Here is a 24039-nt window from a genome sequence, read left to right as displayed (position 1 = left end):
ATTAGACTAATAATTTATAAACATTTCTTTAAATGTTTTCATATAAAATTTCAATACTAATTCTATCATTCATATAGACCACATATAAATCTATTTTCAATCACAATCATTGGATTTCATTTCAATGCATAACACTTTGATTTCATTTCAATCACACTGATTACACATGGATCGATCGTCTTCCGGAAGACTCATTAAGTATGCCCCTACCAGAGACTAACATCTGATCCAAAGATTACCAGGAATCCAAGAGAAAGAATCAGGATAAGTTCAAACATCTAATACCGAGTGTCTACAGCGGGACCCAGTGTGTATGAACTCCCTCTCAACTTCTCACAACCTGATATCTTAGTCCATATGACATAGATCATCAGTGAAACTAGAGGATATCCGTTAAACATAGATTTTTCATACTTAATGTTATCAAACAACAACTCATACATTACCCAAATGTATGAGATCAATTTCATATCATTTTCATCATTCATATATAATACATATCATTCAATCACATAACATTTGAAAAATCATACCATTCAAGAACTTTTCCAACATCAAAAACAATATTTAACTTTCAAACTATCAAAATATAATATGTTTACAAGTTTAAATAATATATAAACAAACAACACAATATATAACCACACAACATCAAAATCCTTGTAAAAGAAATTGAATATTGGGACCACGTCCCCTCCATATCGAGATCTTCTAGCCCATGATATGATTATCTTATCTTCTCTTTTATTTTTCAAGTGGAATCGCATCATATGAGTTTTTGCCACATTTTGACTATATCAGTGTTTTTACCACAAAGTTACTTTACTTAAGAACTAATATAAAATAGAATAGAGATGAACAAAAGAGTAGAAGGAAGACAAATGAAATGATATGAGAATGAAGATCTCTAATATTATTCTGTTGAGATCAAAACAAATAGTCTGAATATATACAAGCAGTACACTTTATTTTCTCTAACAACGTGACAATCTATTTCTATATGTTTTGTACGCTCGTGAAACACTGGATTTGTTGCAATGTATCTTGTTGAGTCATTGTCACAGTATAAAAGAGATGGTTGCTCAAAAGGAAATTTGAAATCTTGAAGAAGATAAGTTAACCATTGAATTTCACATGTAACAGTGGTCATTACCCTGTATTCAGCTTTACTAGAACTCTTTCATATTGTTCCTTGCTTCTTTCATTTCTAGGATATGAGAGAATTCCCAAGATACACACTAAAACCATATGTTTTTTTTTTCTTTTTGTTTGCTTGGCTTACTTCTTCCTGGTGCATATCAATGAATGCTTCGATGTCTTTTTCCTCCATTTTAAACAGACGATCTAGGTCAACCCCTAACTTTCAAGTATTTTGCAATATTTATGCTAAAAGGTTCTTGTCAAATTGCCTTAAGAGATTTTCATGTGACCTACCTCAAAGATCCACGACTTTGTTGTAGTCTAACATGAACAAAGGCATCTCACATCAGCCTCTCCGCAAGCATATCTCTAATAACACTCAAGTTGAGAGAAACACTTTTCTCAACTGACCCCACTAATATTGATGACTAAATCATAGAGAAAAATGGAGAATAAAGAAACTTTAGAGTAAAAATGAACTTACTCTATTTAAAAATCTGATAGGATAAAAATGTAGTTACAACATGAGGTGATTATATTTTGGAATAAATGAGATAAGAGAAAGAAATTAAAAAGAAAAGGGAGAAAGAGAAAAAGGAAAAAAAAAGCAGCTATGGATGGGGGTGCTTGCAGGTCTGTCTTTTTTTTTTTACGCTCATACACTATACACTAAGGATATAATAAATCTTTTAAATAATTTTAAAATTGTATAAAATTATATATATATATATATATTTATTGTATAAAATTTTGTCCCTTTATTTCGCTGTAGTTAAAAATCATTTATATAAAAATATTTAAAGAAAAATGAGAAACAATAATATAAATTGTTGTTTTTGTTTAATTTTTTTTCCTTGTTGTTATTCAAAAATGTTTATGTGACATTTGATGTGAAGAGTACGAAAAAACATACTTCAACGCTAAATAATTTGCTTTTTGATATTTCATGTCAACACTACTTTAAGATTGTGCAACCTTTTCCAATCAGTGGAAATTGGATCAAATTCAAGTCGAATTCACTACTTTTTTTTTTAAATAACTATATTTATATTTTTTAATATTGTGTTATAAAAAGACTTCAAACATTTCTAATATACTATAAATTATTTGTAATAAAATTTATTTACAAATAAAAATATTTTTTTATATAAATAAGTTATTTTTTAAATTAAAAAATATATAAATAATTTTATTAAACAATAAAATAATACTTTTATTTATAAATAAATTTTTTTTACCTAAATCCTAAATCTTAAACTCTACTGTCAAATAATACTTTAAGCTGTCTAAATTTAAAAATATTACTTTAAGATAGTGCCTACGAAACAGATAAAATACTGTTATTAAGTAATTATTGTTTGTTCTTTAAAAGAAACATTTTCAATTAATATTTATAATAATATATAATATTATATAATAAGATTATCTAGTTAGTTTATATATTTTAAATAATATATATATATATATGTATATATTTTAAATATAATTAACTTTTTCATAGATAAGATGTATAATTGTTAATTTTTTTTATTATCGCTTTATTCAATTTTTATTTTTAATATCTTATATATTATAATTGTTAATTTCCTAAAAAAAATTCTTTCAATTTTTATTTTTTAATATTCCATACATCAAATAAACAGAAAGATCAATTAAAATTTAAAAATCGTCTTTGATAAATTTTTAATTGTAATATTTAATAATAAATTGAATGATTATTTTTTCGTAAGGATAATATAGAAAAGAGTGAGTTAATTTCTTATAGAAGATCCACCAATTGATACTTTTAAATTTTAAAATGTTAAAATTGTATGATCGAAGTATAAAAGCATTGAACTTTTTTATTGATTTGTTTGCTGACTGTGCAAACTTTTTGTTCATTAGTTTGTTGAAATGTCCAAAGACCATCAACACAAATTTCAATGGAAAAACAGTGACAGTGTGGACTAAATTGAAAACTTAGAAGATAAGACGTGCAATAAACAGTAAAAATACTGTTTAAGATATGCTTCGTCGATAATAGACATTAATGTTGGAGAATTTTGAAATATTAGCAAAATAACAAAACTTTGAAAAGTATCCCGCGATAAAACCAGTATCCATCAAATCCTTAACATTTTGATTTTAAAAAAATCAAATCCTTAAAACAAAAAACTTTAAATAAATGTCGGAAATTTTTTTCACCATTTCAAGGTAATGATGCGTAATGTTGAAAAAGTATAATTGTACTGGTATGGTATGAGACACGAGATCGAGCTGAGCTCATCGTTTAGTCGATTGATACACTTAACTATTAACGTTCAAATTAAGATAAGTGAAATTAAACTATCATTAAAAATTAGGTAATGCAACAATAAGTGTGATTTATTCTACTAATCGGATCATTAAGTTAATTAAAATAATATAAATAGTGCACATTTTAAGAAAAAAGAGACGTCATTATTACTATACACACCCGAGTGCGCCGAATACCTTCTTTACTGACTTGAGCGTCGGATGCCTTCTGTAGGTACCTTCTCCATTTGACATTCATCCGAAATCGAGAGAGTCAAAGGAATAACACAAAGACCATAAGGATCACAACAAAACCTTAACAACCTACTCAGAAAGAAAAAAACGAAGTTTTCAATAGTTCAACAAAACCTTAACAACCTACTCGAAAGAAAGAGAAAAACGAAGTTTTCAATAGTTCTGTAGGTCTATCTCCCTAGGAACATCTCCTAGCAAGAACAATAACAAATTGGAGTTAATAGTAATAAAGAGTAAACATAAAATTTAATTAAAATTTCATTTATAAGATAAAAATTATATTGTTTTTATATATTATTAAATGTTGTTTTAATAACGTTAAATAAATAGTGGAGAAAGATGCATGGAAAGCACCATGATTGTTATCCACACCAAAGTTGTTTTAGCGAGAATGAAGAGGTGGTGGATCGACAACCTGGACCCTCTCCATTCTTTCTTCCAACCTCTTCTTCATCTTTGACCTTTGACTACCTACTGTTACCAAACCCTTCTAACCTAATCCTTTTCTCTATTTTCCATATCCCCCCTCTGCTTTCATTTATTATTCTATTATCATTCAATCACGGGTATCATGCAATTAAATTATTTATTTAATTGTTGCCTTAAAAGTTATTCGAGAAAAAAAAAATCTGAAATTATTGATGGGGAAAGTGCTTGGCAATAACTAGAACAGTGTTTTTGAAATTTCAATTTGTGTCCTGGTATAGAAGTAAGTGTTGTGGGTGTAGGGTAGCGAATCTAGGTATTATTATGTTGTGTTGGGGGAATGATACCCTATTAGCTATTGAGTTTGTAGATTTAAGAGGAGGATGTGTTGATTGATTTGAAAGTAGGTGTAAGAAAGGTGAAAAAGAGGGAAGAGGAGGGGGCAATGTGCAATGAATAATGAATGGGTGATGGTCACAGGAGTAAGATTTTAGGCAGAAGATGTGGGACCCAAGAGGAGGAGGAGGAGAGAAGAGGCATATTTGGTTTGACCAATATTTTGGCATTGGGGGAGGGTTAGATTCCAAGTTAGATAGATAGATGGCAGCACACGTGTGGGGGAAGGAGGAGTCAGATAAGGGGCAGGGGATGGCAGAACCAGTCCCTCTCTGTGCCTGTTGGGTATGTTCCTCTGTTTCATCTCATATAAGAGAAAGCAAAGCGTGACATACCTAAAGAGAATTTGCAGACCCTTCAGATTTAGCACAATTATTTTCTCAAATATTTTTTTTATCATTATTATCATTACAGATTTATCGTACCACTCACACACACTCTTCCACTCTTCCCACTACTACTACTACAAACAATGCCTGGAAGTTTAGAACCCTTGGATTTGGGGGTTCACATACCCTACCACTTCAGATGCCCCATCTCGCTGGAACTCATGAGAGACCCAGTCACCGTCTGCACCGGTCAAACCTACGACCGACCCAGCATCGACTCCTGGGTTACCGCCGGTAACATTACCTGCCCCGTCACACGTGCCACTCTCACCGACTTCACCCTTATCCCCAACCACACGCTCCGACGCCTTATCCAGGACTGGTGCGTGGCAAACCGCGCTTTCGGGGTCGAGCGAATCCCCACTCCCAAACAGCCCGCGGACCCGGCCTTGGTTCGCTCCCTTCTCAACCAAACATCCTCCGATTCCGCTCCAACTCACCTTCGCCTCTCCTCTCTCCGACGACTCAGACAACTCGCTCGCGACTCCGACAAGAATCGCTCTCTCATTTCCTCTCACAACGTCCGCCAGATCCTTCTCCCTATCGTTTTCCACGGTGCCAGCGAGTTGAACCACGAGGCGCTCGCGCTACTCGTGTTGTTCCCGCTCGGCGAGTCCGAGTGCGCCGCGCTCGCTTCCGATTCCGAGAAGGTTAATTATCTCTCGCGGTTGCTCTCGCACAACTCGCTCGACGTCCGAGTCAACTCGGCCGCGTTGATTGAGATCGTCGTCGCCGGCACGCACTCGCCGGAGCTTCGCGCATGCGTGAGCGAGGTTGATGAAATCTACGACGGTGTCGTGGACCTGCTCCGCAGCCCGATCTCGTACCCGCGCGCGCTCAAGATCGGGATCAAGGCCTTGTTCGCGCTTTGCTTGGTGAAGCAGACGCGGCACAAGGCGGTGGCCGCCGGCGCGCCGGCGGTGCTCGTCGACAGGCTCGCGGACTTCGAGAAATGCGACGCGGAGAGGGCGCTTGCCACGGTGGAGCTCCTTTGCAGGATTCCCGCGGGATGCGAGGCGTTCGCTGGCCACGCACTGACGGTGCCGATGCTGGTGAAGATAATCCTGAAGATATCGCATCGCGCGACGGAGTACGCGGCCGGAGCGTTGCTGTCGCTGTGCTCCGAATCGGAGCGGTGCCAGCGAGAGGCGGTGACGGCGGGGGTGTTGACTCAGCTTCTGCTTCTGGTGCAGAGCGATTGCACGGAGAGAGCCAAGAGGAAGGCCCAGATGTTGCTGAAGCTTCTTCGGGATTCGTGGCCGCAAGATTGCATCGGAAATTCTGACGATTTTGCATGCAGCCAGGTTGTTGTGGTTCCCTTTTGACCATTTTTAACTTTTGCTCTTGTAATAATCTCCATAATTTTAGTGAAAAAAAAAAATGAAAACTAGATTTGAAGATAAGAAAAATGGACAAAGTTTGTGAATTCGAAGCTTAATTAATTAGTCTTTTTTGTCTAGATTGGTAAATAAATAGAATTGTAATTCTGTATTTAATTATATTCCTTCTCTTTGTTTTGTATGTAAGGATTATTGTGAAGAGCGAAAGCAAAATGTCTGCTTCGTCAGAGTTTGTAATTTTTTAAAATGAAAATATCAAAATAGAGCTAACTTTCTGCTTTGTTTCTTTTTCTCTGCCATTGTTTGTTTCAACTTTCTGGTGATATAGTTTATGTTTGGGGAATTTAATTATGATCGAATTGGTTGGTCATTAGAATTGGTGAATATGGTTTGCATGTGGGAACCTTGTGGGTTATTGGGGAAAGGAAACATTCACTGGCATTGGGTGAAGTACACGTTTGTGGTAGCTCCATAGACAGAAGTGTTTTTGACTTCCGAGGAACATCATTTTGAATAATCATTATGTTGGGGAACCTAAGAAGAAAAATGTAGGTTTTTTCTTCTTCTTTTTTGATGAAGCTTTTTCTAATCCTTTTTTTGTGTACCCAATAAGATTTTAATTTATTTTGTGGTCTGAAGCATTTGATTGGTGGATGGATGAGGGTTGAATTGGAATATTTTATGATTGAGAGAGGAAGTGTATAAAGAAATAATTGAAAGAAGATGAAAAGTAGAGTTTGAGGAAGAAGAAGAAAAGAGAGGGGGCACATGTGAGGGAACATGGTGGGGTGTGGAGGGTCCTACAAGAAGGAGTGGGAAAATGGTTTATGTGGCTTAGAAATAGAGGGAGGAAGGTCACATGTTGGTGGGAATCAAACCATCGTATCACATGGCTCCTTGCTTATTTGTTATTCTCTTCAATCCTTTTTCAATTTTTGTGATGGCTACTACTACCCCTACTGCTGCTCGCACGTCACATGCCCACCCCAACTTTTTTTCTGTCCCACACTAGTAGGATATGCTTTGCTTCGATAGAGGAATGAATTTCTATTTTAAAGAGAATGAGGATTTTGTATTAAGGAAAATAGTGAAAAGTGAAAGAAAGTGAATAAATCTTGTTTTTGAGTGATATGATAGATATGGTTTATAAAAAAAGATTAATTAATAAAATTGTAATATTATAATATTCTTCTTGTGGTTAAAATTAATTTTAAATAAAATATGATTATTTATTTATTGATAGAACTTGTGTGTGTTTAAAACTTATTTCAACGATACTATGTAAATTTAGTTTTAAAAGATATGAATCATCTCATATTGTTAATACATGCAAAATTATTGATAAAATTAAACAAAATAAAAATAATTGCAGAAAATTTAACTGAAATTATAAATTTTGTAAAATTTAATAAAATAAATAAAAAAATAGTATAAAAATTCAGAACCTAATTAATAAAAATTTAAAATTATACAATACAATATGATGAGAAGATAGTTAAAATACAATAATTAGGCGAAAAAAAACATCAACAATCATTATGATAACTATTATTTAAAAGAATTTTGAAAATTATCAAATTTGTTGAAATTTGTCAATTCTTTGATGAACTCTCTCAAAACATTTGTTAACATTAATGTTTAAAGTATTTAATTCTTGTTGCAACTCATGAACACCATCCTAAATTTGTGAAAACATTTGAGCATCACGTGAGCTGGGGTTTGAGTTGCAATTCCTTCAACATTATTGTCGGGTATTGATGGATCTTGTTCATGCAATAATTGAGCAGAATTGTTGGCCCACAGAATCAATATGTTCACGAATACGTAATGCAATAATTTATCATTAATATTCATATTATCTACGACATTTCAACTATGCATCTTCGATTTGATCATTGAACTAAATGCAATATCACGATCGTAGTTGAGCTCCTCAAGGATGTTTAAAGATGACAATTTTTAAACTTGGTACTTCAAATAGCCAAAGTCAACCAATCTGAATTTGTGATTTTAATCTTCTTATTAACCTCAATTTAAAGGTTATCGAAGTTTGTGATTTTTAGATTGGAATAAAACACTTTCATCAAATTGTCAAAGTAAAAATCTTTCAACATGACAAATTGTTCCAAATCTTGAAATTGTAAAGGATTGTAAAGTAACACTTGATTGTGCAAAGAATAAGAAATTCATAATTTTAGGTGTCAAAACTATCTTGATGTAAAATCTCTTCATCTTAATAATTATTTGATCATGCTAGTTGAAGAAATGTGTTTGATGTAAGACATCCTTAATATCTGGAAGCTTTCTAGTAGGAACTCCATCAACATTATCAAGAATTTTTTAGAATTTTCCTGATGTTTCTCCGTCTTTTAGTTGATGAAGATGAAGTCATTGCTACAAAAAATTAAAACATATGAAAACACCAGTTAATGCACATTTCATAATATTACATAACAATATTTTAAACACACAGTTAGTAAGAATATAAACAATAATTTTAATTACATAAAATAAAATAGATCACATTCATGTTAAAGTACATGTGACATGATGGTATCATAATATTATATAGCCAAAAAGTAAAAAAAAAACATAACATTTTAAAAGCATGGTACAAATGAGAATTTCAACCACTACTAGTCACAATATTGAGTAACTTGTTAAAACGAAATTGTGGAGGCATGCCTAGAAGACGCTTTGCATGGGATGAGTTAATGCACAAGAATTTGTAGCACTATTCCATAATTTGGTCATCCTGTATATCATGTATGTTCAACTAACATGTCTCGAATGTCAATTTTAAAGTACCGGAAAGCTAAGTTACGATGCATCAAACTAACCTATTCACTAAGAAGTTCATGTCATTATTCAATTTCCAGGACTTGTCGTTCAAAGTATCGCACTTCTTGTTTAAACGCCATAACAACTTGTTTAGATGCCATGACCTATCTTTTAACAATGAAGACATTTTTTTTGTCAAGGCATTTCCTATTCCAATTGTATCAACAAATACATTTAGCTTAGTTGTAAGCTTGTCAAATTGAGTGTCCATGGCATCAATCATCAAGCTTTTCTTTTTGGACCTCACGATGATAACGTACCACCAAATGACACAATTGAGTCAAACTTGGGCTATTATGAATCCATTTGTGGTGGTGATGGAGGATCTTGATAAGGTGCATCATCAAATACAGGTTTCCAAGATGTATTTTATGTTGTCATTAATGTCCACAATGAAGTTTTTCTTGTGAATATGGTGTCAAACCTGCCTTAGTCCATGACATATGGCATAGTCAACTCCCCACAGTTCCTCCATCAAGTCGTAGTGCTTGATTGGATTAAACTCCCATTTAGTGAGAAAGGGGATTTCCTAAAATTAAACACGTTGAAGTACACCAGGATTTCCCTAATTATGGATGATGAAAGTATTTACTAGAGGTGTATACGTTACCTCGATCAATTCATGTAAAACTTCATCTTCAAACTTAATTTTTTTTATTGATTCATTTCATGCAAATCTACTAAATAGATCATGAATCTTGTGCCATCTGTCTTTAAGGCTCTAATATATTACATTTTTTTTTTATATCCCTACCAAACCATACTTATGCATAAACAATGTTACTATAGGCTTGGTTCGTCCAATTTTCATCGACCTTGTTTTCTAATCATGCCTTGTCCACCATTGTTGACAGAATTCGTAGGTTCTTCTTCATGGTCCATTTTGTCAACTCATAAAAACCTATGGATGACTCCAATACAACACTTTTTCATCGATTCATATTTTACCTATTGCAAAGCTTGTAGCAATACTCAATGATCCATGTTTGTTGTGTTTAGCTTCTCATCTTAATAATTACTATAAGATCTTATCATGAGTTGCTAAATTTGTCTTCTTAAGATTGGATGGTAATGTGATATTGTTAGAGTTATTGTTGTTTATAGATGCATGTTTCTCTTTTATATTCAAATTTCTTTTATCTAGCATTGTGCTTAATGGTTAGGAACAACAATTGATTGTCCATATGACATGGATGAGACCAGAAGGTGATTTCATGTTTCTGAACCCTATTCAGCCAACCATAAGATTCAATGGTTGCATAGTGCGGAGCTAAGACTATGGTGAACTGTTGTAACATCCCTATATTTTCTCATATCTAATAACCATAATCTGTATGAAATATTAAAATAAATATATAAACATAATACAAATATATCTACAATTTCATTATTATAATGTTTCAAATTATCTCTCTCTTAATAAGACTTGAAACACTTACATAAAATAAAATAAAAAAAGAAAATTTTAAAAAAAAATAAAAATTTCCATCATCCATCTTCTCACCGATGAACTTGATCACCTGTAACATCATCTACTCCCGTGTAAAATACACGATCATCACATATCAAAGAAAAACAACCACAAAAGAAAACAAAGGGTAAGCTAGATATTTTTAAAACTTATAACATAATATAACTTTAAACATCCACATAAATCCATCCTTTCTCATGCATTCCACATAACCATCAAGTGTCTATCAACAATTTCAATATTCATCTTTCTCATGTCAGACTTCTATTGACTCATAACACATAGACACTTGACTCATACTTCCGGAAGACTCATGCGTTGACTTAGACTCAGAGATCTGCACCTGTCATACTACATCACTGTGAAATCCACACAGCTATGCGCATAATTAATCTCAATATCATTTCTCTCCTAGTATGACAGGGTTAACTCATATAACAGGTCAAGTTAGTTATCTTTCAAACAACTTACCCATTCATATGAACCTCCTTCGACTCTCACCACCTGAATAACTTCATCTATATGATTTCATTATCTCAGTAGAGTCAGGATATCTTCTTCTAGACGAATCCCTAGTCAATGCACACCCTAAACAATCTTAACACGGTATTTTCTTTCCTGAAAATACTATGTCTTGATTAGAATTCACATTTTGAACCTTATAATATCCAACATCAAACAATCAAATCATACTAATGTTTAGAATTTCCAAAATACACAACAATTCATTGACTAATCATATAAATGTCTAATTAAATATATTTTCAATTAATTATACATGAAATAAAAGTTTGCATATTTTATAAGAAAAACTATATAGAAATAAATCAATCAATCTTTTAAAAGCAAATAAAATTTAGTTTAATATTTTTATTTTTATTTATTATTATTATTATTTTTATACTCTAGCTTGAGCTAGAAATTCGCCAGAGAGCAACCAGAATTTTAGCTTGAGCTAGAATTCGCTAGCTTGAGCTAAAATCCACCAGAGAGCACCCAGAATTTTAGCTTGAGCTAAAATTCGCTAGCTTGGGCTAAAATCCTCCAGAGAGCACCCATAGTTTTAGTTTGAGCTAGAATTCGCTAGCTTGAGCTAAAATCCTCTAGAGAGCACCCAAAATTTTAGCTTGAGCTAAAATTTGCTAGCTTGAGCTACAATCCTCCAGATAGCACCCAAAATTTTAGCTTGAGCTAGAATTCCCTAGATTGAGCTAAAATCCTCCAAAGAGCACCCATAATTTTTTAGCTTGAGCTAGAACTTGCTAGCTTGAGCGAAATATGCAGAAAAATTCTGCATAACTTAATATACCTATTAGATTTTAAATCAATATCTCATTCAATTCATAAATTATAAATCTACACATTACATTGACAGTTCTTGTTCAGCATGATACAATCACTCTCATTGAATCATTGAGCTATTATGTCCATCTATACATATATATTATTTCTAATTCCAAAACCATTTAAATCAAACAACCAATTATTAATCACAACACTTTCAATTTCAATCAAACTACAATCTCCTCAAAACAAGAAATCTTGCAACAAAATTTGGAATTTGTGACCACGTCACACTCACATTCAAATCTTCTAACCTAGGGTTCTATTGAAAATTTTAAACTAACTTCCCTTACCTGGACTTTAGCAGATGCTCACTAAAAGCTCCAAACCCACCAAAAGCTTAAGGACACCCTAACATGCACCACAAATTCCTGATCACAAATCTAACTATATCACTAGGACCCTGAGCTAATAGAGACTAATTTTGAAGATAAAAACCTCACATGCAAAGTTAAACTAACCTAACCAGATCAAAACTAACTAACTCAAAGGAAAAGAAGCCAAGAATGAACTTACTCTATCTAAGATTTTGATCAGTCAATCTTGTAGAGTTCACTGTCATGAGTCTAATGGCGGACTCCGATTGTTGATTTGATGAGCGAGGAGGTTGAAATTTTAGAGAGAATGTAGAGGAAAGGAAAAGGAGTTTTTAGAGAGATGATGGTTCTTTTAAAATGAAACCTGAATAACTAAATTTCTATTTATATAGCCTTTTCACTTTAATAATAAAATATTCAGGTGCCATTTTAATTGTACCATTTATACTCTAAGACTATTTTTCTCGATCCTTACAACTATTCCATATTAATGTAGAGGTATGTCATAACAATGACTTATTTTTCTAGATAACCTTGCGTGAGGGATAGACTTGGTTTGGCCAAAATAGGAACAAGGATTTTGAATAAAACATTGCATTTATAAATAACAATAACAAAGAAAATTCACAAAACTATTCCAATTCCAACATTTGTGTTATATTGCTTCTTTGCTTCAGTGATTTGTCTAACACTTCACCTCTTGATCTAAATAACTATTATTATTATTATTATTATTATTATTATTATTATTATTATTATTATTATTATTATTTATAGTTGCTATTTACAAATATTATATGCAAACCATTTGTCGATCATGTATCACTTCAACTAAAAAGATAATTATACTTTAATATCATTAATTCTTTTTGGATACAACAACATTCAGTTGTTCAGTTGTACTACGGTTGACTCGGTCCATTTTCTGAGTAAAATTGGGGGAGAGTTTAGTGAGCTAAGAACTATAATTTATATAAACCACCCGATGAACCCGATGTCAGTTTTTAGTGAGACATACTTAATATAAATTTTTCGGAGATATCCAGTGTGATAGATTAGTCTTATGTAATACGAAATACAATTGAAGATTTATGAACTCTTTAATCATTAGGAGTACTTTTTTTTATGATTACTAGAGTAAAAATGCATATGTTCTCACTATAAGAAAATCATTAAATAAAAACTAATTTTAAAGACAAAAATAATTAGTTACTATATTGACTAAATTAGAGACCATTTTAGAGACTAAAATAATTTTGGTTTCTAAATTAGTTTTTAAATGCTTCTAAATTGGTATCTAGTTAGCTACCAAGATTTTTGCTACCAAATTTAAAATCTAAATAATTGGTAGTTAAAACTTTGGTAGTTAAGTAGATACCAATTTAGAAACCAAAATTTTTTTTAGTCTCTAATTTAGTCACTATAGCAACTAATTATGTTTTGTCTCTAAAATTGGTTTCTATTTCATGATTTTCTTGTAGTGGTATTTAATATTTATATAAATAATAAACTTATATTAATAATATATGTATAAACTATTATATATAAATTTACATATAATAAGATATAATATATAATGAGTTAATATTTAATATTAATATTATTGATATTATATATATATATGTATATCAAGAAATTCATAATAGCTAATTTAAATGAAGAACATAAAAAATTATATACTTATTAATATTAATATATTTTATATTAATAAATATATAATAAGATATAGTTTATAATATCATATAACATTAATTTATTAATGTTTATGTTTACTAATTTTTATATTAACATATAATATCATTATATATTTATTAAGTTGATAGTATTTATTAAGATATAATTATAAAGTATAAGTATTTAATATTTGTCTATCAGTAATTAATGTATTAGTATATACTGATAAACTAATAACTATAAATTAATATAAATAAGTATATATTAATTCATTAAATTATTAAAATATAAATTAGTAACATAATATATAAATTCATTTATATTTTCTAGATATTAGAATATTATATATTAATAAAAATACGCTAATATATTAAATATAAATTAATTTATATTATTAATTATTAATAGTATTATTTATTTCTACTAACTCATATTAATACCAAGAATAATTTTGAAAATATAATATAATTTTAAGGCATTGATTTTGACTAATTAAATTGCTTATTTTTTTAATATTTTAAAATTATATAATCAAGTTTGTAACGTTCCTGTTAACCTATTTTAAATAAAATAGGATTTATAAAATATAAACCACATGCATAGACATAAAAGTTATTTTAAAATATTTAAACATTAGCAACTAAAATTTTTAATTTTTAAACGTAGGATAATCTTAGCAATTTTCTTAAGTTGAGTTCCACTTTTTTACTCTGGCAATTTGAATTCACTTAATTATAGTAATGTTGAGGGTTGTCATATCTACAAGAAATTAATAATATGAAAAAAAAGTTGGACATAGGTTGAATATAAGTTTTATAAATAATTAACTATTAGTAATAATAATACTACTAAATATATAGATGGAGAGGTGAAGCTTAGACAAATCACTTAAGCAATGATGTAATAGTATGTCAGAGATGTTGGAATTGAAATAACTTTGTGAATTTCGTTTGTTATTGTTATTTATAAATGCAATGTTTATTCAAAATACATGTTCCTATTTTGGTCAAACCAAGTTGATTCCTTGTGCAAAGTTATCTATAACAATAAGTCACTATTATGAGTTGCCTCTTCATTAAGATTAAACAATTCACCATTCTCCGTGCTCTATGATCATTGCATCTTATGGTTGGCTAAATAGGGTTCAAAAACATGAAATCGCCTTCTAGCCTCATTCATGCTTCATGGACAATCAATGGTTGTTCCTCACCATTGACCATTAAGCACAATACTAGACCCAATAAATTTGAATATAAAAGAGAAACATGCATCTATAAACAATAATAACTCCAAAAATATCACATTGTCATTCAATCCGAACAAGACAGATTTAACAACTCATAATAAAATCTTACAGTGAAAGTTCAAGTGTACAACAAACATGAATCCCTGAGTGTTGTGACTTGCTTAGGCTTCAAGATTTTCTTCTCCGGAGATTGACCTTTGCTTCTTTTGAGGTTTTGGCCTTGTAGCATGATTGGTTCTAAGGTTCAGACTCTCTGAGCCTAAATCAACAAAATATTTATATCCAAACCTCTTTCTGGATCTCACTTGATTTTTTTTCTACTTGATTCTCAAGTATCTTCTAAGTTTCTTACTAGCTAGGTGCCTTTCAATGCCTCTCGATGCTTTGAACATTTTCTCAAGTTCTCTATTTATATATTTTTTTGAATGGGATTCAAAGGGATTAAAGGGGATTTAACATCCGCTAAACGCAGGCTAATCCGCTCAACGGATTAGCTTTCTTCATCTTTAAGAAATCTTTGGGCTTCTTAAGATTTCTAGAGTCAGGGATTCGCTCCCAATCCAGCCGAAAACTAATATTTCTTTCTCATGAAGTAAGATTGGCTTGACTTAGGCTTCAAGCAAAATCTTCTAGTTCCCAAAACTGGTGCAATTTGGCTCAAGTCCTTTCTAAGCGAATTTGAGTTTTTTTTTTCATGGTTAAGGATTCTAATTCGCTCAACCCTTGATCTTTGGATTCTTTTTCATTTTTTTAACCTTCTCCGCGCAGTATATGCATATGCGTTTAGCATTTTGAATGTTTTTCATGGAGCTTGCTTTCTGAACTCAATTCGCTGAGTCATTCTTCATGTGTTGTGAGGATTGGCTCTATTGCTTCATCCTTGTTTGCTTGATTTACTGCACTTTTGTGCGTATTTCTTTATTTCTTCTTTGTCTTCATGTGCAGGTGTAGTTGGAGGTTCATTGACATGTTTCTTATTAGTTTGTGTAATAATTCTAACAATTTACATGCATATTGAACTATAAAAATTGCTATATTTTAACACTTATCATAATGAAAAGGTTAACATGGGCAGGAATGTCTCTGCATTTATTGTTAAACCTAAGGTTGAAATTCTTGAAAAATGCAAAGATCCAGCACTTTAATTATTCCTTGCATCATAGGTAAATAACACATTTGACAATGTTATACTTGATTTAGGAGCATCTATCAATGTTATGTCTTTATCTGTCTTTAATTCGTTGTCTCTTGACGCTTTGAAAACTACAGGTGTTGAAATCGAGTTAACCAATAGGAACACAATCCATCCTATAAGACTTATAGAAAATGTGTTGGTGCAAGTTGATGACCCACTTTTCCCTGTAAATTTTTACATACTGGACATGTAAAAAGGTTATTTACACAATGGAGTAACAACCATCATCTTAAGAAAACATTTCATGAAGACCGTCCAAACCAATATTAATATCATGCTGACAGATTGACCATGGATTTTGGTGACCATCTAATGCAATTTAACGTACTAGACCCTATAAAACATCTTGTTGAAAATTCCTCTATTTTCCATATTGATATACATTCTAGATTTGTTTATTACAATTTGCTTGAACTTTTAGACAATTTTAATTTTTTTTTATTCCACTTGTACTTACGATTGTGGTTTATGTTGTGATTCATTTGTATGGAACATTTGTGCTAAAATAATGAATCTATAATTAATGAGAAAGATTGTTTTTACTATCTTGTAAATTTGGATTCCAACCATTCTTTATGTGAACAACCCTAAAGAGACATAGCCAATTATGTATAAACCCTAAAAAACCTAAATTCCTTTGAACATCCTTCAATAAATCTATTAAATATGTATGCAAGAGTGAAATAATCGATTATATAACAAAATAATCAATTAATTGTAGATGTTTGAGATCAATTATAAAATAATAAACTATTATGGAGAATAATCAATTACATAATTGATGATAATCAATTAGATTAAGTGATAATTAATTAAAATGTTCTAAAAACATTTTTCAAATATTTTTAAAAATCTTTAAGTTAAAATAAAATCTTTAAAGCCAATATACCTTTTAATCTAAGATAAATACATACATTTAAAAGAAATTTATTACCTACTAATAATTATCTAGAGATTTTGATTTGTAGATAAATTACAAGTTACACAAAAATTTTAAAATCGAATTACTTATAAATTTTTTTATATAACAAAATTCGTATTTTTTAACGAGTTATTATTATTATTAATATTATTAATTATAATAATAATATTAATATTAATATTTCAATAATAATTAGTATTATTATAAAAATAATTATTATTATAATATAATTACAAAAATTTGTTTAAATTAGTAGTTAAATGTTCTATATATACCGACTTGTGTTCGGTTACACTAAAATGTTATAAAAATAATAATAATATTTTGCAATACGTAATTTTGAATTTAGTTCATGATTTTTAATAAAAGTAGGATTCAACTCTTATTTAAATTATGATTCATATGGCTTATAGTTTCCTGTGTACTTATAAACTCTTTTAGTACGACTATTTTGTTATGTTGGTTCTTTTTTGGTTCTCCTTCATGTTTAAACTTACATTATCTTATTCTAACAATTATTCACTAAATTATGTTATTCTAATCATTATACCGACATTAAAATATAAATGGTCGATAATTGTTTTAATCTAATTACAATTAACGTTTGAAAAAAAAAAACTGTAAAAGATATTTTAAAACAATTAATGAGTTAATAGCTTTTGAAATAAAATTAAAAAGTAATATATATATATATATATATATATATATATATATATATATATAATCATGAAGTAACAATGACATGTCGCTTTAAATTAAAACAAATTACAATAATGGATTATTATTGTATCCCATTCATTAAAAGGCCACTAACTTGTCATAAAAGATTGTTAACAAGGCATGCATATTTTAAAATATAGATTAGATATGTTTGTTGAACCTGACAATAAAAAAAAATCATCACATAAATCAATTTTAGGGATAAAAAATAATTAGTTGTTATAGTGACTAAATTAGAGATCATTTTAGAAACTAACATTTTTTTGGTTTCTATTATTTTTAAATTGGTATCTAATTAGTAACCAAAGTTTTTGCTACCAAATTTAGAATCTAAATAATTGGCAGTTAAAACCTTGGTAGCTAATTAAATACCAATTTAAAAACTATTTAACAATAATAGAAACTAATTTAGAAACCAAAACATTTTTAATTTCTAAAATGATTTCTAATTTAATCAATATAGCAACTAATTATTTTTTTCTATAAAACTGATTTTTATTTCATGATTTTCTTGTAGTGTGCAACCTGAATTTTATTTTTATTTTTATTTATAGTCTAATAAATAGTATGCTTTATGAAATATTGAAGTATATTTTTACGTAATGAATCAATATTTGCATCAGTAATGATCAGCATGAAATATTTTAATGTCATATCTCATATAGAAATTTCGTTTGTCACATAAAAGAATTGACAATGACTTATTTCAATAGTTTTATACAAGTACATCAGATGTTTAAAGTTTAGATTGAGGATGAAAACCAGTGGAAATATAAAGAAGAAAAACATATTTAACCATTTAAAATGTTAATAATACTTAAAATCAAATAAACTGATTTAAAATAAAATAAAAATAAAAGTAAACTATTTGATATAATTTTGATGAGTTTAACAAAGGTTGAGTTTGCACATGCTTAAACCACACACATAAAAGTGCACTAAAAGAAAACCAAACATATGAAACATATATTTATTTGCCTTGGGAACCATGAAGTTTAGGCATAAAAGGTTTGTAAGATGATATGAAGTATGAGTTTTTATCATCCATAATTTTAAGCGATCAATGGCATAATCTCTTCAGCAGCTTTCCTGTAAGTTTCCTCTGCTGAATTTTCATCCCAACCTTGTTTTCCCTATAACATAAACAATTCAATTAAGTTAACAAATTTAACTAAAAAGATGTTTGTAAAAAATTTATAAAGAATTTTTAAACACATAAAAAATAAACATATTTTTTCATAAATTAATAAAAGCTTTCTTAAATATATATTTTTAAAATTTTATTTTAACTTGTGAGTTATAAAATTATCAAACTCTATATCATTCTAAAATTATAAACTCTTTGTATTCTCTCTAAATTTATGGATTGGTAGTTTACTATTAGATCACACCTTTAAGGTGACATTTGTGAGAAAAAAAAAAGATAGATCAATTAGAATATTAATCTAAATAAGTTTTTTATTCTCCTATAGTTGCTTTCTTTCTTTTTCTTTGTATTTGGGGAATACTTGGTGTGCTTAAATCAATTCAAAGATGGAAACTTGTTGAACATCTAAAAAATAGAAAACTGCTAATTTTAAAATAGGCAGTTAGAGAACCACATAAACAAATTAAATCTACTAATTTAATTAAAAAGTGACTTTTTTAAAATAAATAAATTAGTCTTTATATATTTTTAAATAAAAAACATTACAAGAAAATCATTAAATAAAAACTAATGTTAGATAAAAAAAAATTAGTTGCTATAATGAGACCATTTTAAAAACTTAAAAAATTATTGGTTTCTAAATTTGTTTCCATTATTGATAAATAATTTCTAAATTGGTATCTAATTAACTACCAAAATTTTTGCTATCAAATTTAAAATCTAAATAATTGGTAGTTAAAATCTTGGTAACTAATTAGATACAAATTTATAAATTATTTATCAATAATAAAAATTAATTTAGAAACTAATAATTTGTTTAGTCTATAAAATGATATCTAATTTTTTTAAAATAAAAGTTTTAATTGTTAGGCATCACTGTGCAACAAAAAAATAGATGAGATGAGAGATAAAAAAAATAATTAATTCTTATAATGACTAAATTAGATACATAACAAAAGAATATTCCTTAAACATGCAAAGAAAGATGTATGGTGGGAATGGAGTTTTTGAAACTTACATGGACTTGAATCATGCATGTACTTCCATTTCCATTGGCTGAAATGGTGGCAGAAATGAGCTCTATGTTGTGCTTCTCCAGCACAGAAGCAATGTTGGTCATGAGTCCTGGCTTATGGACTGAGCAAATGGAGAATTGAGCTTCATTTCCTTGAATGTTGAGCACCATGTTTGAAGCAGCCCAAGTTTTATCAAAAGCTACTTTCTGCTTCCCAGAGACAGAAACTGCACCAGAAGTTGTTCCCATGATTTGTTTCAGACCACCTTCTGCCCTTTCTTGCTTCTTTCTCTCTAGCTTTTCCAGGGTTTCCTCCAGAACTTTTATGTAGTTCACTGCTTCATTCACAATGCTTGCTTTATCCACCTAAGAAACAACTACCATGTCTCAAACCATCTTAGAATAACATTCTAACCCTAACTTTCTTACTTGTCCTCTACTCACTAATTTTGGTACACACTTCTACTCACAATAATGACTCTTTATTTTAATATATTTAAAATCATCACTTTAGAGTTATCTTTCTAAAGCTTTGTTTGGATTAGGGAGTGAAAACGAAAGAGTGAATTTGAAATGATTTGAAGAGGAAGTGTAAAGAAAATTAAGGTGTTTGAATTAAGGTAAATAGAGTGGAAAGTGTAAGAAAAGTTTATAAAAGTTTGCGAATGATGTGATGGGTGTGATTAAAATTATATTTTTTTAATTGATAAAAATGTAATTTTACACATTTGCACTTACATTTAAAAATTGATAAAAAAATTATTTTGATTGATTATTTGGGAATTATAGGTAGTAGGTGATAGGTAATATGGTAAAACCAAATACTTTCTCATCAAATCTTCTCAATCCAATGGAGAAAGCTTTTTCACTTTCTGTGCTTTTCTTCTCCCTCTAATACCCACAAACTCCCAAATATAAACATGATCTTTCTTTTCTTTTCAATCCGGATGAACATTAATCACCAAGATGCAAAGAGAAAGAGAGGCTAAAAAAACTGTTTGACTTTTATCATCTATTTTCTCATCATTAAATAGGTATAATAATAATAATAATTAATAATAATAATGGTACCAAATTGGTACAAGCATATGCAATCAAACTTGGTTTTAAATTCTTTCTCTTCTCATTAATGTCAAGTCTCTCTTTCTTGTTTTATTAATTTTTTCTGATAATTACTCATTTAATTGAAGTAACAATAGTAATAACAAACAACAATACAAATTTGTTTCCAGAAAAAATTAATATATAAGATCAATCTGGAATATGGTTGTTTTCAAACATGAATTAATACATTTAGTAAATAACAGCTAGAAGAATGTGTTATATCTTATATTCAATGGCTTAAATTGAGTCATTTCCAATCATATTATTTGTAAAAAAAAAATAACCGGCCTAAATTGAGAGAATTCAAATACATTAAGTCAATAAAAATTTCTATATATTTTGGAGATTTGGTCAAATTATTTGTTATGATCATAATTTAACCCTCATCATACTTTGCTAAGATTCCTTTAAATTACTTTTAAAAAAATTATTCCTAGAAATCAATAAAAGAAAGGGTACAGATAGAAGATTGAAATGCATATATAACATGTGAGGATTGCATATTCTTTTTGTGATTGTAGGGTCATAAATACTATGATTCAATATTGTATTGGTATTTGGAAGATGTTTCTACTTGGTTAATAGAAATTTTGTATTTATAAGGTTAATTTTAAGAACACATAAATACAAAAAGATCATACAAGATACGGCATAATTATTGGGACACAATAGTACGTTAAATACTTTGAAGGTTAAATTCATAATTTCTAATGTTTTGACTTATAAGACTCCATTACAAAAAAGTATAAAGACATTATTTTCTATCGATAAAGAATGAATTCAATTGTTGCATAGTGATGCCTAACATGAAAACTTTTACTTAAAAAAAATGAATTCAATTAAATATGACATTTGAGGGATGTCACACCTTATATACACAAAAATTGAAGTCAATTTTCCCCAGGAAAGTAGAAAAAAGTTAACCTTTTGAAAACTTGTAAATAAACTCTTTTAGTAGGAAATGAATAATATGTATTAAATATTTTAGTAATTCGGAAAACTTATGAAGGGAATTTGTTTCAGGTTATATGTTTTGAGTTTTTAAGTATTACATACTTGTTCTCATGCTTTGATGGTTGTTCTGGATCAACTTGTTAATCTTCACCCCAAATTTAGTTTTGTATATGGATTGAAACACCACAAATACTCCATTTTATTTAACTATTTTTGGTGATAAAAAGGTTATTAAACAGTTTAATACTTTTGACGTAAATATTGATTATGTAAGAATGTAATGAGATCATTTGTGCAAGAAATATAATAGAGGGGGAAATTTTTTTGTCTCTAAAAACAAATCATAAATAAAGAGGAATATAGAGTGACATAATTTAAAAATTATGTTAAAAAATATTAAAATTATTAAATATCCGTAAAACCTTAAATAATGAAATACATACCTTTGAAGGAAGTTGTGGAAGTAAACCACTAAGATCGTCAAACATATCTTTCATTTTCTTCCGTCGACCTCTTTCGATCGATGGATGCACTTCATCGTTAATTTCTAGATCGTATGACCCTTCCTCACTAATAACAATTTTCTTCTCATTTTCCTCAAAAATATCTTGATGTGGCGTCTTATTCATAAGAATTTCACCTTGTTGTTGATTCGACGTCTTATTCACAAGAGTTTCACCTTGTTGTTGATTTGATAACGTTTCGTTTTTTGTAATTTCACTCGAACGATTAGAACTAGAAGAACTCCCTGAAAGATTTTCCAATAAAAAATCCATATCAAGTAAACATTGATTTTGTGCCTTGAAGGTGTGGAGAGAGAAGAAAAGGAGAGGCTAAGAGAGTGGAGTTTGAGGTTAGGGAGAAAGATTGGAGAATGGTTAATTTATAATAAGGTGACAAAGTTTAGGAAGGTGCAAAGAGAAAATATAAATGTAAAAGTAAGTAAGAACAACCCAAAATACCTTCGTAAGAACATGGCGTTACGTTGAATTCTAATAAATACATTAAATATATAGTTTAATGTTGTGTATCTCAATCTATTCTGATATCCACCACATGGTGACCCACTTGCTTCTTAGGAAGGATTTTGTTTAATTTATTTCATTCTTGAAAAATATAGTTTTTCTTTAAAACCAGTTAATTTTTTATACTATAAATATATTAAAATATTTAGCACATTTAATACATTATATGACTGTATTATCCTGCCCGTGAATCCGTGTAGTTAATGTCCATTAGATAATATGGATATTAATTATCTAGACTAATCTTGAATCATTGGTATTTGTTTGGTAGTTATTCTAAAGTAATCATGATGAATTTTGGGATGTGTATGTGAAATTTGGCATAAGATTAAAGCAATTATTTAAACACGTATTCAACTCTTATCTCTATAAATATAAATTTAGGAGGTATTTCTCACTCACTTCATATTTTTTTTTTATAAAAAGATTTTATGTTAAACACCATTATTATACAACTTGACATTTTAACTATGCTAACACTTCAAGTAATAATAATAATTTGTCATCACATAAAAAAAAGTATTATTAAAAAAATACAAAAATATGAAGGGCTAAACCAAAACTCATATGTTAACAAAAATGATACATAGGTAGACTATATCTATTGATAAAGAATTCTAAAAATAAACTAGATGGAAGACTATTATACCAATGAAATGATTCTCTATTAATAAATCTTAAATTAGCCAAATTATCAGCATATCACTTTCTTCACGAAAAAGATGAGTAATCTTAAACCTGATTTTTTCACAATAATAAACGCAACACAAATCAAGCCAGACATTAGTAAGGTAGAATCATGTTCACTCACTTGATACTTAATACTTGTTTACTACTTAAGAGT

General features: G+C 29.5%; 2 protein-coding genes across 2 annotated transcripts; one reads left to right on the top strand and one right to left on the bottom strand.

Annotated features, from left to right (window-relative positions):
* Positions 1-4822: 4822 nt before the first annotated feature.
* Positions 4823-7345, top strand: LOC137806427 (U-box domain-containing protein 26). The gene is given in 3 exon segments (XM_068606546.2): positions 4823-6173; positions 6602-6638; positions 6640-7345. Coding segments are annotated over 3 exon segments (1341 nt in total). The 5' UTR covers positions 4823-4963; the 3' UTR covers positions 6734-7345.
* Positions 7346-18950: 11605 nt separating this feature from the next.
* LOC137839009 (transcription factor bHLH95) lies at positions 18951-22963 on the bottom strand. Its single transcript, XM_068648140.2, has 3 exons — positions 22614-22963; positions 20116-20478; positions 18951-19083 (listed from the first exon to the last, which is right to left on the bottom strand). Exons 1-3 carry the CDS (start codon positions 22944-22946, stop codon positions 19003-19005), a joined length of 777 nt encoding a protein of 258 aa, XP_068504241.1. The 5' UTR covers positions 22947-22963; the 3' UTR covers positions 18951-19002.
* Between the last annotated feature and the right edge of the window lie 1076 nt (positions 22964-24039).

Source organism: Phaseolus vulgaris, chromosome 3 (assembly GCF_051622355.1).
Source record: "Phaseolus vulgaris cultivar YP4 chromosome 3, ASM5162235v1, whole genome shotgun sequence".
Classification (NCBI taxonomy): domain Eukaryota; kingdom Viridiplantae; phylum Streptophyta; class Magnoliopsida; order Fabales; family Fabaceae; genus Phaseolus; species Phaseolus vulgaris.
The sequence above is the reverse complement of the archived record's forward strand: the minus strand, read 5'-3'. Positions and strand labels throughout refer to the sequence as shown.